The following is a 15,161-nucleotide window of genomic DNA, read 5'->3' on the forward strand; positions in this document are numbered from 1 at the left end:
TCTCTCGGTCTCATTCTTAAATAGCAAATTCTTTCTTCAGTTAATCTGAATTGAATGGTCTTCTCTACTCTAACAGTTCCCCCACTGTCCCAGGAGTGACTTTCAAAGGCCTCGGAAAATGCTGTTCTATTTTGCACACAAAGGATTATTTAAGGATCAAATCTGAGAAGCTGAGTCAGTGATGTCTGCAGTTTATTTTCTGCGAGACTCAAGCACTTGGTGGTTCTAGTTGGTTGGTTCAACTCCCCTTATATAACATCTTTATTAAACTTACCTGCTCATTAGGTATGTAATAAACTAGTCTTAAAATTAGTAAATAAAGAAATTAAAGGCTATTATTGATAAAGTATGTATTTAATCAATCATAGTTTGGATCAATGGTTATTATTTTAACAATTAAAATATATGCGAATTAGTGCCTTAAAATGTTCTTATAACTGCCCCCCTTATATAGCTGTCCTGGGCGTTTCCATTGAATGTTTCTTGCTCATCCATCAGTGAGAGTGAGCAGAACTCATCAACGGTAAGGGCGGGGTAGCACCACTCGTTCCTATTGGAGCAGACAAAGACCCAGGCAGGCCCACGAGCCTGCGGAGGATCCGGCCAGGGTGCGGGCACCGACTGGAACGGGGAGAGAGATGCTTCCTTTTTCGGTTCTTTCTTTGACAATAACCAAAACATCGCAATGCCGCCCTACCTCTTATTATGAGACGTTTTGATGAGGTCGAAGAGGGATTGTGGGACGGAGGAAGTCGGAGCGTATCGCTGAGAGGAGGGGAGAATGTACTACTTGGCTGCTGCTAGCTTCGCCTCTTCCCGACCGTGTGTGGTGGAAATCGGCCGAAATCATAGCCTGCCTCTCGGGCTGTGTGGCTCCGATGAGCGCCAGTCGTTATATGGCTACATCGTCGCGTTCCCTTTGCAGGATTACGGGGGTATCATGTCTGTACTGGCTTCGGACTCCTGGTGGAAGAAGACGCTGTACATCACCGGGGGAGCCCTACTGGCCGCTGCGGCTTACCTGCTGCACGAGCTGCTGGCCATCAGGTAGGCTGCTGTCTGGAAGCGATCGCTTTCCATGGGCCTGACTGGGGTTGTTCATAAGGTTGTTGCATTAAAATCGCTATCTGCCGTAGGCCTGTGTTATGTTTCTACTTGCTGAACATAGTGTTCACGGTAAACAACCGCGATGGCTCGGAGGTCTAGTGCGGGTTTGCCAACCATTTCATGTATTATTATTAATAGGCTGATGATTATTATTATCATCCACCTGCCTATTCAATTAATTTGATCCGATGTTATGCTTATTATGCTAGTTGTTTAGGGTAGGGTGCGTCCAACCTCTCCAACAAGGAGAGACTGTTCGGTTGATGATAGCAAAAATAATGAAATCAATAAAATGATGCATCGCGCGTCTGCCGGTCCCGTGGCCGCCAAGCGTAAATAATATGCTCCACTCGACTTTTTTTTTTGTGTGTGTGTGTGTCTGTCTGTCTGTCTCTCTGTGTGTGTGTGTGTGTGTGTGTGTGTGTGTGTGTGTGTGTGTGTGTGTGTGTGTGTGTGTGTGTGTCTGTCTGTCTTTCCCTCTGTCTTGCAGTGTTCATTCATTCAGTATTTGTATGACGTTAATGTAAGAAGCGTGCTTGAGACTAGAAATAGAAGGATTATTTTAGGTGTTACGCAAGTGCATCCGGTTGTCCAGCTGTGTGTGTCTCCTCCATGGTGTATCCTTTACATCCTGTATTCGTGTTACTTCGTTCCCAGGCGTTCTCGTCTCACGGTGGAACGCCTGAACTGGATGCTCCAAACGAGCGTTATTAGAGAGAGAGAGAGAGAGAGAGAGAGAGAGAGAGAGAGAGAGAGAGAGAGAGAGAGAGAGAGAGAGAGAGAGAGAGAGAGAGAGAGAGAGAGAGAGAGAGAGAGACTCTCAATCACCTGGGTTTAGCGGCGAGAGGCGCCTCCGATAATGAAATATCCGTTTGTGTTTCGGATGTTGCTTTGTTCAATTATTCGCCAGAACTCCATATTTATTCCCCTTGTCTTCGTTGTTGTTATTGTTATTCTCCGAATGTTTTTATTAGGCTCCGGGGACTTAGACAGCTCATAGGAAGTAAGATACCGGTAAACCGGGATAACGCTACAATTCAGAATCCACTCTGTTCACGTTGACATTTGTGTAGTCCTGCGGGAATATTGCTGGATCACGTGGCAGCTGCTGTCGTTGGCACAACAGCCCACCGTCACCCACAGTGATGGCCATGTGATAAGTGGACATTGGAGGAATCGGCTTTTATATTTAGACTACCCTTTTTTCCATAGGTCTGGGGAATATCTGTAGAACTAGCCTACTATTTGTTCTGTACGGTCGGGCACCATATTCTGAACAGTATGTACAACCATATTTTCAGCACCACAATGCAGTGGACAGCGACACGTGACGTGGTCCTGTATCCAGTTACTCTATTTATGGGTCTGCACATTATTTTCATGATTTAATGTGTGACGTTGCACCGAGAAAAAAAAAGGCTAATTTCAAAATGGGGGTCTGCATGACATAAATACAGACCTGGTCCCTGTTCAGCTCCACTGTATTTGATGTGATTATCTAGAAACAGACCCGTGACAATAGGAAGATCCACTGAGCTTCAATGCTAACATATTGTTAAGGCAAAAGTTAAGGCTTATTAAATCAATCTATACATTTTGGGGGAATCCCCCAAAAATGTGAGTAATAATCATTCAACAAAGTCGTTGATTTCATTGGATTTCAACTCATCCCCTGCATTGGATTTCACTCATCTCCTGGAGGAAACCGAACCCGGCACTTTAGCGTCGTCACGCGTACGTCCACGGGCCACATGAGAGCCAGTCATGCATGTGTTGCACTCTCGTGGGAACCGTGACTAACACGCACCACTCCGACAGACTCTGGGTTGGTCATGGCTGCAGCTTGTACGCAGCGATATATCTTGTGTTGTTGTGGACGGAGTAGTCCCTCACATCACGTGCTCCACAAGGGATGCCGTGGCACTGGCAGCAGGGGCAACGTACCACATTCGTCACTGTGGGCCGGTGGTGCCTGCTGTAAAATGAAACCAATTCATTTTTATATTTATATCTCTCTTCACCGAAAAGCGTGACAATACACACGCACACTCACGCACGCACACACACTCACGTACATACACGCACACACACACATATGCACTCACACACACACACACACACACACTATTGGCAGAGGGGGACTGTGAATTGGATACAGGTGATACTGGTTGTAGTGGGGGGGGTGTGCATAGCATAGTATTGCTATGCTATGCACACCCCCCCCACTACAACCACCACATACTGTATTGAACGGTCTATTGTTTTTACGTCCCAGCCACAGCCTAGTATAAAGATGAGTGCTGACCACGGTCTTATTGTGCCGGTTTTATGCATCAGAGGAAATCATTTCAGCATAATGCATTTTGACATCGCAACCAATGAATGATGGTAGAGTAACAAATAGACAGTTTTTGCAGAGGTGTCATCTGGACAGCTGTCACTCATCAAACTATTACTGGTCCGCTCCTTTAAGCTGCCCGGGTAGACTCAAGAATTCACACATTGACCATGGACCACAGGCCAACATAAAAGCAGCAGACCCATAACGAGTCTTATGAGTGACAGCTGTTTATATCCACCGATGACACCTCTGCATAAAGAGTCTATTGTTGCTGTGAACCATAGACATACCTTTTGGATCGAGCGTTGCTGTAACCGCGAGAAAGGTAAAAGTTACAGTGCTTCCCCCCCCCCCCCCCCCCCCCCCATTTACTTGTATTTGTTTACAGGCCAGTCTTGTCCTTTCCAATATGGCGGCGGCGTTGACGCAACAATGTAAATATGTGTATATATCCTGCCATGAACCATTTATCTCTCTCTCACTTGCCCCCTCTCATCACCTTTGGACCTACCCATCTCGTGGGTTGTAGGAAGGAGCAGCAGTTGGACTCAAAGGACGCCATCATCCTCCACCAGTTCTCCCGCCCAAAGAACGGCGTTCCCAGCCTCTCACCATTCTGCCTCAAGATGGAGACGTTTCTGCGCATGGCCGACCTGCCCTACCAGGTACCCACACTGACAACTCTAAAAACGTACTTTACTACTTACTATACTTTTATACTTTTTAAAAGATATAGAAATGACATGTCACACATTCCACACACACACACACATACACAGACACACACACACACACACACACACACACACACACACACACACACACACACACACACACACACACACACACACACACACACACACACAAGCCGCGTGAAGAGATGAAGCCAGTCGTCCCGACAGCCAGGAGCCACATGCGAACCAAACCAGCAGTGCAACGACATACACACATATCCATGCACACAAACATCGATATGTCAAAGTTCAGTTCTGAGACACATATATTGTGCTGCGGTTACGATTCCTCCTAGCCCTGTTTTAAATAAATGCTTCTTGTAGCAAAGGGTGCGCTTGAATGTTAAAGTTCAACGAAAGAACACGTAGTTCTTCCGCTGAACAGGAAAGTTAAAGAAAACACAAGTCCCACAACGTTCGATTGAGTTCCTCTGAGTGAAATATTGACCAAGAGCCAAGACTCTTGAATCTAATTGTCCTTTTTCGGAAATGGAGGGACAGCACTCTTTGCTCTCCTTCAAGCACTCCCATCAGCGGCTTATCCTCCAGCTGGATCAGGGCGGCGGGGGTTACAACGGGGCCACTCACACATCACCTTTACCCACTGTCGTCTTTTCTCCATCCCAGAACTACTTTGACGGGAAGCTGTCGCCGCAGGGCAAGATGCCCTGGATAGAGTACAACCACCAGCAGGTGTCGGGGTCAGAGTTCATGGTGGACTTCCTGGAGGAGAAGCTGGGCATCAACCTGAACAAGAACCTCACTGCGGAGGAGCAGGCCGTGTCACGGGCCATCAGCAAGATGGTGGAGGAGCATCTCCACTGGTGAGTGGGAGTCACTGCCCACTCGGGTCTGTTGAATGTGTAGCCCTTAATCACACTCACGGTTGCCAAGGGCTTCACAGGAACCCATTTAAGGATGTGAAGCTCAACAGTATGGATCAATGCCTGTGTACTTAATGTTTGAAGTATTCTATTCAGCGGACTGTAAAGAGCTGATGTGTGCGTATGTGTTTCCTGTCCGCTTTATTTTCGGTTGTTACCTTGTTGTACGTTGTTGAAGGCTTATTTTTGGCCAGCTCTCTCTGGAAAAAGTGGTTCATAACCTCAATGAGACTTTACTTGATAACATAGATGTGGACTGATCCATACAACACAACCCTAAGCACTCTAAAGGGCAAGACCATGATTATCATGGACCCTATCAGGGATCCTTCCTTCCAGGGATGGTTAGGAGTACAATAGTTACCAAATGTGTTGTACGCACAGGTCTTGAAGCAGTTTATTATAATTCATTATGAATTACATTCACAGTTTTCATTTCCATAATTGCATTTGAGGTTTTGCGTTTTCTGTTCTGTTATAGAATAGCTACACATTTAAGTAATTAACTCATCTAATCTTAGTGGCCATTAGCTATTTGCTTAATCCTGCTGCTTTGAAACTATCTGGATTGTGATACAAAGATATTGTTGATTTATCACACATAATCTAAACAAATCCAATCAATGACTGTACAAATCGTTGTGAGGGCTATTACTCCATTGTTTTCTATAGGGTTCCTACTGCTTTGGCAGCCGTAGTATCCTTCCCCCATCAGCCTTCCCGGGTGATGAGTCACACACTGGAGCAGAGCTGTTGGTGCTAGGGAGCTGTGGTGGAGCACTCTGCCGTCTCCCACAGAGACCCGTGGTGTTTTCCATTACCTAAAAGCACCATTCATCACTCCAAAGCCTGCCCTGCTCCCAACACTTTTCCATCCGACTCCAATCCAACAAACAAATATCCCCTCGGTTCACCTTGCCTTGAGTCAGAAAAATGCTGTCAAACCTTTAGTTGTTGGATCTCGGCCAACAGCAATGTGACTTGCTAGGGTTCAAATATGTGATGATATATACAGAAGCCTTATAGGGGCCTTATCTGCTGCTCTTCCTTCCCCTTGTCTCTTTCTGTCTGTCTGTCTGTCATGGCCAAGAAGAAAGACGTACTGCCTTGGTCTTAGAGCACAGGGAAATAATCTATGCATTCCATACTGTTCGTCTGACCCCTGTAGCAATGAGCTGCCCTGGGCTATGTTTAGGACCGCTGAGGAAATGTGGAAGGTCAACTGGCTGGCATCTTGATCTCGGCCTGGCCATGACTGCAGGTCAATGAGATCTACAGCGCAATGACATCATCCACTCTCGCTCCATGCAGCTGTCAATTAGTTTGATTGATGTTGCCATGACGACAACCAAGGAGGGTCCCAGGAGAATAGGAAACGGATTAGCGTGGTGTGACTTGGCCTTCTGTTCTGTGTGTGTGTGTGTGTGTGTGTGTGTGTGTGTGTGTGTGTGTGTGCATGCGGGCATGTGTCTCTCTGTAGATTTGTGTGTGTGTGTGTGTGTGTGTGTGTGTGTGTATGTGTGTGTATGTGCATGCTTATGTTTGTGTATGTGTGTGTGTGTGTGTGTGTGTGTGTGTACACACACATTTATACAAACACATTGGAGTGCATGTTGGATCCAAGATTACAAAGGAAGGAGGTCTTTCCTTCACCTTAAAGTACAAACAGACCATGGTGGTGACTGTAAACAACAGGAATAATGGTTCTGCCCAGAGACTGAGACCAGATGCTCTTTATATAAGTGGTCAAGTGATTCAGCAGAGTAAGGTTTTGGCCAGAGGGGAAAACTCCACTGCTCTGATTCCTCTAATAACACAAAGGCAGAGAGAAATGAATCATGAGCGATGTGTGCTAGGGCAGATCCCACACAGAACAGTATTTTACTTTGGATCTTGCATTTTTTTTAACGCTGACCTCTGGAGTTAAAACCCTCTCATGATATTTCCTATTTACCTTTCTAGAAGCTCTGCACTGTGTTGTTGTTGTTGTCGTTTACTACTCTTTATAACTTTTTTTAAACTTGTTTTAAATCTCGTTAAGTGTCGTGTTCTTCAACTGTATCTCACTATTAATCATTGATATGTTATCTTAAACATCTATTCACTACTCTCCTTAATTTCCCCTAGGAACGAACAACCGGCCCATCCAATTTAATCTGCTAATACCCTGGGCTAGCGAAGAGAGTTCTGTGTTTGTGTACATGACACACAGCCATCCTGGCCGTTCCATGAGGCCCTTAAGAGCATGGTGTTCTCCGCGGGTGAAGGAATGGAGGAAGTGTAGACGATGAATAGCTTTGTGTGTTGGTGGTGAGAGGCCAGAAGAAGGCTTTTTATTGATCAGATGTCCAATAGGATCGGCTGAGCTGGACGTCCTCAGTCTGTTGTCTCGTTCTCTCCACTAGACTTCCTGTGTGTCTCCTTCCATTAATAGCTACTGCAAAACAGAGCAAGGCAGTGAATACTTTGTAGGAAGGGCACGGGTCATGTGAGCCTTCTTTGGGAGTAATAAAGGGAGCACAGCCTAATTTTCCAATATGATGTGGTCATAGGGCCAGCTTTTACAGTGTGTATGATAATTAACTGTCGGCTGCTTTCATCCTGTAAACAGACGGGAACTGAAAATGACCTGTGTGGTTTGATTTCCTTTGCAAAGTGACAAGTAACAGTCAGAGAATCCGTAAATCTATACTGTCATCTATTTATCGGAAGAAATTATGTGTGTGTGAGTGTGTGCGCGCGTGTGTGTGTGTTTTCAAAATGCCTAAACTGGGGTGAACTGGGATTCATTTTAAATTCAGCTCTAAATCTTCAAATTTGGTCTGTGTCTGTATCTATGTAAACATCCACTGTGTACACTGTGTCCACACACTCCAGTTCCACTCTTCAGTCAAAAGGATCTAGGATTTGGGTTGCATGTTTTGCTCCCTGAACCTAAGCTACCTGCCAACATCCTTAATGGACAATAAAAGCCTTGTTATAGATAATGTCCTACCCTGGGGAACATCTATATGTGTGTGTGTGTGTGTGTGTGTGTGTGTGTGTGTGTGTGTGTGTGTGTGAGAGAGTGCATGAACGTTTTACAGTAGTGTGTGTATGTGTGTGTGTGCATGAGAGTTTTACAGTAGTGTGTGTTTGTGTGTGTGTGTCTACAGGACCATCGCCTACTGCCAGTGGGTGGACAACGTGGAGCAGACCCGGGAGCTGCTGGCCATGAGCGGCCCACTCAGCGACACGCTGCGCTGGCTGCTGAGCCAGCTGAACGGCAGCGTGGTGCGCAGGGAGATGTACGGCCACGGGATCGGACGCTTCTCCCAGGAGGAGGTCTACGCCCTGATGGAGAAGGACATGAGGACCCTGGCCACCCTGCTGGGTAAACAGAGAGGGAACCGTGTGTATGTGTGTGTGTGTGTGTGTGCACGAGAGATTATATAGTTTGGATTTTTTCATATGGAGTTGTGTGTGTGTGTGTGTGTGTGTGTATGCACGTGCACGTGCATAAGAGCTTGCATAGTTAAGGTTTTTTACTATGTAAGCTTTTTACAGGAGTGTGTATGCGCGAGGACAATAAATAGGACATAGAGGACAATAAAAGCAACTAATGTCGGTATAGCAAATGCATAAAGATAACCAAGTAATAAAGCAAGATGGATGCAACAAGCCAGACGCCGTGAGGCACAACACTGTTTTTGTAATTGATCCATTGCTGCCATCGGAACAGATGGCGGCCAGTTATGAAGGGGAAACGTTCTCACAGGCAGAACACTTTCCCTGTCAGCAGCAACATTAGTATCCACAACAGAGCACTACTATAACTGATCTTCTGTTGTGCCGTTCCAAAAAGAAAGTCAGAAGACGCCCTTCCAGATTGTGGATGTATAAACTAGTTGATGGATAACTCAAAGACTACAAAGACAATGTCATGGATTTTAGATATCAACTATGGTAAAACAAATAAGTTATTGTACTTTTGCTAGTTGCTCTAGTTGTCTATGCATCTCATCCTATCATGTAGTGAGTGTGAGTCTTGGTCTATGGTATAACATGTTGGCTATTGACCCTGCTCTATCTAGCAAGTGACCATTGAGGCATATAGAGGGTAAATGAAGACACACTAGCACAATACGAAAGTATTTCCATTTTAAGGGGATTTATATTATACATTTTCCACTCTTATGTTCCAAAGCAATCGTCTATGAACTTTAGTACTTAATGAGTAGAATGTGGAATAGTACTGTGTTCCTGGGGTGTCTCCGTACTTCTCTCAATGGTCTGGTTTGAGAACAGCAAATCAATACCTTGTTATTGTTATTTTCCTCTGTTATCCCCTAGGAGACAAGAAGTACTTCATGGGCCCTAAGATGTCAACGTTGGATGCTACTGTGTTCGGGCACCTAGCCCAGGCTATGTGGACGCTACCGGGTACACGACCAGAGCAGCTCATCAAAGGTCAGTCCTACACGCCTGCAGCTCATCTGAATATCTGTGTAGCACGTTGCATGATCTATTTATCTATTTCATTCACACCTATCAGCACTTTAAAGCCCTTTATAGCCCTATCGTAGTAGAATTTATCTCTTCAATGCTGGCCTTTACCTTTTATATCCACTAGATGGCAGTGTGACACTACTGCATTGCAGTGTTTCTGATAGATAGAATTTGTTGTGGTGTATATATATTGTGTGCCTTCTTAGGCAAAGTTCATAAGAAGGTGTAGAAATACACGCTTATCGCTACTAGTACTAGTAATATTGGCTAACAGAATTGTGCTGAAGAAACAAAAAAATATATATACATAAACGATGATAGCTTGAATCCAAAGGACATTAAGGAGCAGGTCCGGGTTTGAACCATATAACCCTATTGGCTGGGAGTCAAAACACTGAAAACGATACACTTTCCCGTCTTTCCACTTTCCTCCTTCTGTGCGTGTCTATGTATGTCTACAAGCAAATGTTCTAACACAAAGGCAAGAGATGTGGCTCCCAGCCCTGGCTGTGGTTCTGACAGAAAGACCCTCTAAGCCTCTGGTTCCCCCCCCCGTCCTGTGCGGTCCGCAGGCGAGCTCATCAACCTGGCGCTATTCTGCGAGCGCATGCGGCGTCGCTTCTGGCCCGAGTGGTTCGTGGACGCCGAGGACCTGTTCTTCCAAGGCGAGAGCGAGGACAGCAGCGGCAGCACCAGCAGGGGCCCGTCCCCCTCGGGTCTGCTGGATTTCGGCCTGTTCTCCCGCACCGACACGCTGGAGGACAGTGACGGCAGTGGGGGCAGCCGCTCCGGGACGCACACGCACTCCCCGGGCTCGGACCGCTCGCTGTTCGACTCGGACGTGGGCACGGGCTCCGACAACGACGCGCAGCTGAAGACCGCGACGATGGCAGACGGGCCGGACGTCTGAACGAGACGAGAGAGAGAGAGAGAGAGAGAGAGAGAGAGAGAGAGAGAGAGAGAGAGAGAGAGAGAGAGAGAGAGACGTCTGAGACGAAGGGTCTGCCCAACGCCGTCCGGTTATTATTATTGTTATTTTTTTTCTTGATCTTCAGGAGGCCGGCGAGAAACACATAGACTTGGGGGAAAGGGAACCTCGCTCTTGACAATACCCTAATACCCTCCTGAGGTCAGCGTGTGCACTGGTTCTGGGGTGGGGGGGGGGGGGGGGGGGGGGGGCACGGGGAGAACCGTCCTTTAGCTTGGTTGTATGCAGAGCGTATGAACCGAGTCCCGTTCTCCTCATGCTACGCTGCGGCTCGTCCCATTCCTCACGCCACAGCCGACCCTGTGGCGGCTTCTCTTAGGCCTTATTTGTGTCGTGGTAGAATACTAGAGCAGGGGGTGGAGGAGGAACGGTAAGGTGCGTGTTGAAGAGGGGTTGTGGGGGTATGTGGCTCATTATGTGGACACAGTAGAGAAGAGCAACAGACGTGCGGTTGTGTCCTCTGGGTGTGGAACGACGCAACAGAACCGTGGAGCGTGCGGCGAACAACCCCATTCCAGCCTATCATATGAAAGGTACTCCTGTGACGGCTGCCAATCAACATCCATGTGCCGACCCCTGTCCTCCCAGGGCTCTGGAGCGACCAAACTGGCTTCATGATGGAGTCTCTGGTCTGGTGACGGGCCGATGGTTTAACTGTGTTGTGTCATGATGTAGGGGGAAATCTCTACAGTGAATAGCAACAGCCTTTTAAAACTTCCTCTGGCAACTTGATTTGTCAAAAACAAAACAAAAAATAGCATATATAAATATAATGTAGGAGTTTGGACGGACAGAGATGCAGGCTGGTCAATGCTGGAAAAGCAGAAAAAGTACTAGTACTAAATATGACCACGAGATGGCGATATGGTGTCCCTTCAAGGTCATATGCCACAGAGGCCTTGGCAGCCTGCATGTCTGTCTTAGGAATATGTTTATGCAATTCGATATGGCTAAGGCAATTCGATATCCCTAAGTCTTAAGTTATAGTTTATTGTGATGTGTGTGTGTGTGTGTGTGTGTGTGAGAGAATGAGAGTGATTGTGTCTGGTTACCGAAATGCAATGTAAAACTGGTTTTAGATCCAATTTTATTTAATATAAATTCCAAATAATCATTATTTTTTTAACCTGTGTCAAAGTTTCATTTGTACTAGTAGGCTACTGTATGTTCCTTTAATGACCCTTTAACAGGGATATTATTTTTGCACTATTGAGAATATCACTTTCATTATGGTACTATTATGTTGTGATGGTTTGCAAAAGTGGATTTGGTTCACAATAATGACGATTGTTTTGCGGTTGTACTATGTTAGTAAATTGTGTGTGTCTTCATTGCGGTGTTTGATAGTAGCGTTTCCACGTTTATCATCAAGTAAATCCACAAAGCCTTTTAATCAATTAGAGTGGGGAAATTGGGAACCAAATTAATCGTTACTTTCGATGCACTTGTTTTGAACACCTATTTCTGAGGGTTAAAATAATCTGTAGTGATACAATGGACCAAACATTATAGCAGGTGTTTTTGCTGCTCTCTGGTTGGCTGGCTCGCTTCCCGTTTCCTTGCGGGATTTGTCATTTGGTAGCCATCATTGAACTGTTGAACACACAGGACGAAATCTGACACTGAATATGGAGGTAATTAATAAATGAATGAGTGTTGAGCATGAAACATTGATGGGTGAAACAAACCACCAGCGGGTCTCCTGATGGTGGACTCACCGTTTGACCCAGCCGCTCCAGCGTGGTCAGGACAGTTGAGAGACACCCGGAACATCTTCATGAACAAACCGCTGCTCTTCCCCTCCAGCACTGGAATGTGCAGCTTTATCCTTATCGCAATTGATTTGTACCGCAGCCCGAAGGGGACTCGGAGTGGACTGCTTTATCAAGCCATATTTACAGAGGACTACCACAGTGTGGACGTGACACGAGGGCCGTGTTAGTTGTGCTGGGGTTCTATGTAAATAGGTGTGAGTAGACTGTACAATACCGTATGTGGATGTGACGAAGGAAACCCTGCTACCTGTGCGGATACATCCTGTCATCAATCGAACAGATGACCAGAAATACTCTTGACAGTTTAAATAAAGAATAGCTGTGACAATTTTAACCCGCTCTGCTGAAATCTGTTTCTCTTTATGGAGGTTAATCATTTCAATTACACTAACTTTATTTTCCCCCGAAGGAACTAAAAGGTGACGGTGCAAAGGCGTGAGACGGACAACAACATAAGTACCAGACAACAAATGTGTAAACGGCTACAATTTAAGACCACTGAGTGGTTAGAAACAGTTTACATGGCTAAGATAACTATGAGGAGGAGTTGAGTACAGTCTGATTAAGGGGGTGGGCAAAAACTTATCATCTTCACTTCCAAAGTGTGGGTGGTATCATTGTGCTTGCTTTGCAGAATGCATACACACACTTAACACTCTATGGAACACACACTTTTTTTTGTATGTTTTGTTTTTTGTATTTACTACAAATCACACATTTTGGGCTGTTCTACTAGCTGCGACTGTACTTTAAATGGCGCAAGTCGGTGCTGAAGTGTTGATTTTTATGTGTGAATGCATGCATACGTGTGTGCGAGCGCCCGTGTGTTTTCAATCAGACTTAACGAGTCGTAGTCAGTCATCCAGGTGTGGAGGCATGCTGATTACAGCTCAGCACAGCCCAGGGGAGCGGAGCTGCTGATGGGGAGAGAGGAGACCAGAGAGGAGGAGGAGGAGGATTTCTGCAGCAAGAAGTGCTGGAAGTGCTAGCAGAATGAAGAAAAGAAAATGTGTCTGTGTGCGTTTGGGTCCACGTGTGTGTGTGTGTGTGTGTGTGTGTGTGTGTGTGTGTGTGTGTGTGTGTGTGTGTGTGTGTGTGTTGGTGGGTGAGAGGGAGGTTGAGCAGGGGTTCAAAGATAAGCGAGAGACAAGGGAGAGGGCAGGAAAGGCCCAGGACTTGGAGTTGGTCCGAAGAGGAGGAGTGGTTGGACATCAGCCAACAGAGGGGGAGGAATAGGTGTGTGTGTGTGTGTGTGTGTGTGTGTGTGTGTGTGTGTGTGTGTGTGTGTGTGTGTGTGTGTGTGTGTGTGTGTGTGTGTGTGTGTGTGTGTGTGATACATACAATAGGAGGAACACTGGTGGATGGTGAAAGCAGCACCAGAACTCAGGGTGAGAAAGAGAGAGAGAGAGGATGGGAGAGGAGGCAGAGCATGCCGGCCTTGGCAGTGGGCTAGGAAGGCGAGACAGGGGGGACTAGGGATCAGGAAACGGGCTCCCGGGGGGGGGAAGGAGCAGGTGTTGGCTGCGAGCAAGGCCTCTGGGCCCCGAGTCTCTGCCAGAGCCTAAAACAATCTGCACTATTCCTGTTGTTTTCTAACGTTAGACTCTCCCAATGACACACCAAATCGCTCTTTCTCTCTTTCTTTTCCTTTACTCTCTACTCTCTCACTCTTCTCTCTCTGCCTCACTCTCTTTTTTTCTCTCACTCCCTTCACTCTCTCTCTCTCTCTCTCTCTCTCTCTCTCCCTTTCGCCCTCCCTCTGCTCTATGCTCTCCTTCTTCGCTTAACAGATCAGCGATCCACAAAGAGGGGTAAACACACAGCGCAAAATTAAAACGGGAATTCCCCCTGGCGCGCCACAACAAATTAGAGCAAACAAATTACAGCAAGTCAACACACAAACAGCGGAGCATCTGTGGCTCTCTGAAAGCCACCAGGAGCCGCTGCCTGCCTCCTACTAAGCCAGCTCCACAACATGCCGCACACGGACAAAACTTGCAGGCTGAACTTGTATGTGTTTCCAAACTCATCTGGTGGAGGGATATATAGCTCTGGAATCTATTTCCTGTTCCTGTCAAAGATCAGAATATATATATTTTTTATTGCAATTTTTTTGCACACAATTATCCGAAACACCGATCACACACAAACAAAGCAACAGAGTGGCCAGAGCTGTTCCATTTTAAATATATCAAAAAACGATTTTTGTCAAATGTTTACAGATGTGTAAACATCGCTCGCATTCGTCCACTGTCTCGTCTCATTGTATTTGGCACGAGTGTCCATATTTGTAATAATCTTTAGTTTCTACTTTGTGTTCAAGCTCTGTTGACCACCCAGACCCCCCCCCTGCCCACCATGACTGACTCCCCCTGGTCCAACAGACACCCCCGCAGCCTCCTGGCCCTCCCCAGCCCCTCTGGCAACGGCCCACGCTGGTCCATCTGCCTCCCCGCCGTGCGGTACGGGGGGCCCCGGGTACCCACCTCTCTCTGCCTCTCTCTCTCTCTCTCTCTCTCTCTCTCTCTCTCTCTCCCCCCTTCCAGGGCAGCTGCTTCAAAACCCCTTACCCCCCTAACCAACCTTCTGCCGCCACAGTGTGCCCCAGGACACACACAGTTGCACCACTACACCATCGCCTCTACCACCCCCCCCCCCACATACACATCAGCAACATGACAACACTCACACACACACACACACACACACACTCACACAAAGAACAACTTGCATGGAACTCAAAGACACACACACACACACACACACACACACACACACACACACACACACACACACACATACAGACACACACACACACACACACACAAACACACAGACACACAG

At 46.6% G+C, this 15,161-nt stretch overlaps 1 protein-coding gene across 1 annotated transcript; it reads left to right on the forward strand.

Moving 5' to 3' along the window:
- Positions 1-781: 781 nt before the first annotated feature.
- On the forward strand, positions 782-10,464 carry faxcb (failed axon connections homolog, metaxin like GST domain containing b; the record flags this gene model as incomplete). The annotated part of the gene is made up of 6 exons (XM_084472146.1): positions 782-1,047; positions 3,978-4,113; positions 4,810-5,006; positions 8,222-8,439; positions 9,399-9,515; positions 10,127-10,464. The coding sequence occupies 6 exons, from the start codon at positions 782-784 to the stop codon at positions 10,462-10,464; spliced, it is 1,272 nt and encodes a 423-aa protein (XP_084328272.1).
- Between the last annotated feature and the right edge of the window lie 4,697 nt (positions 10,465-15,161).

The sequence above is a fragment of the Micromesistius poutassou genome (assembly GCF_964030765.1).
Source record: "Micromesistius poutassou genome assembly, chromosome: 8".
NCBI classification, from domain to species: Eukaryota; Metazoa; Chordata; class Actinopteri; order Gadiformes; family Gadidae; genus Micromesistius; species Micromesistius poutassou.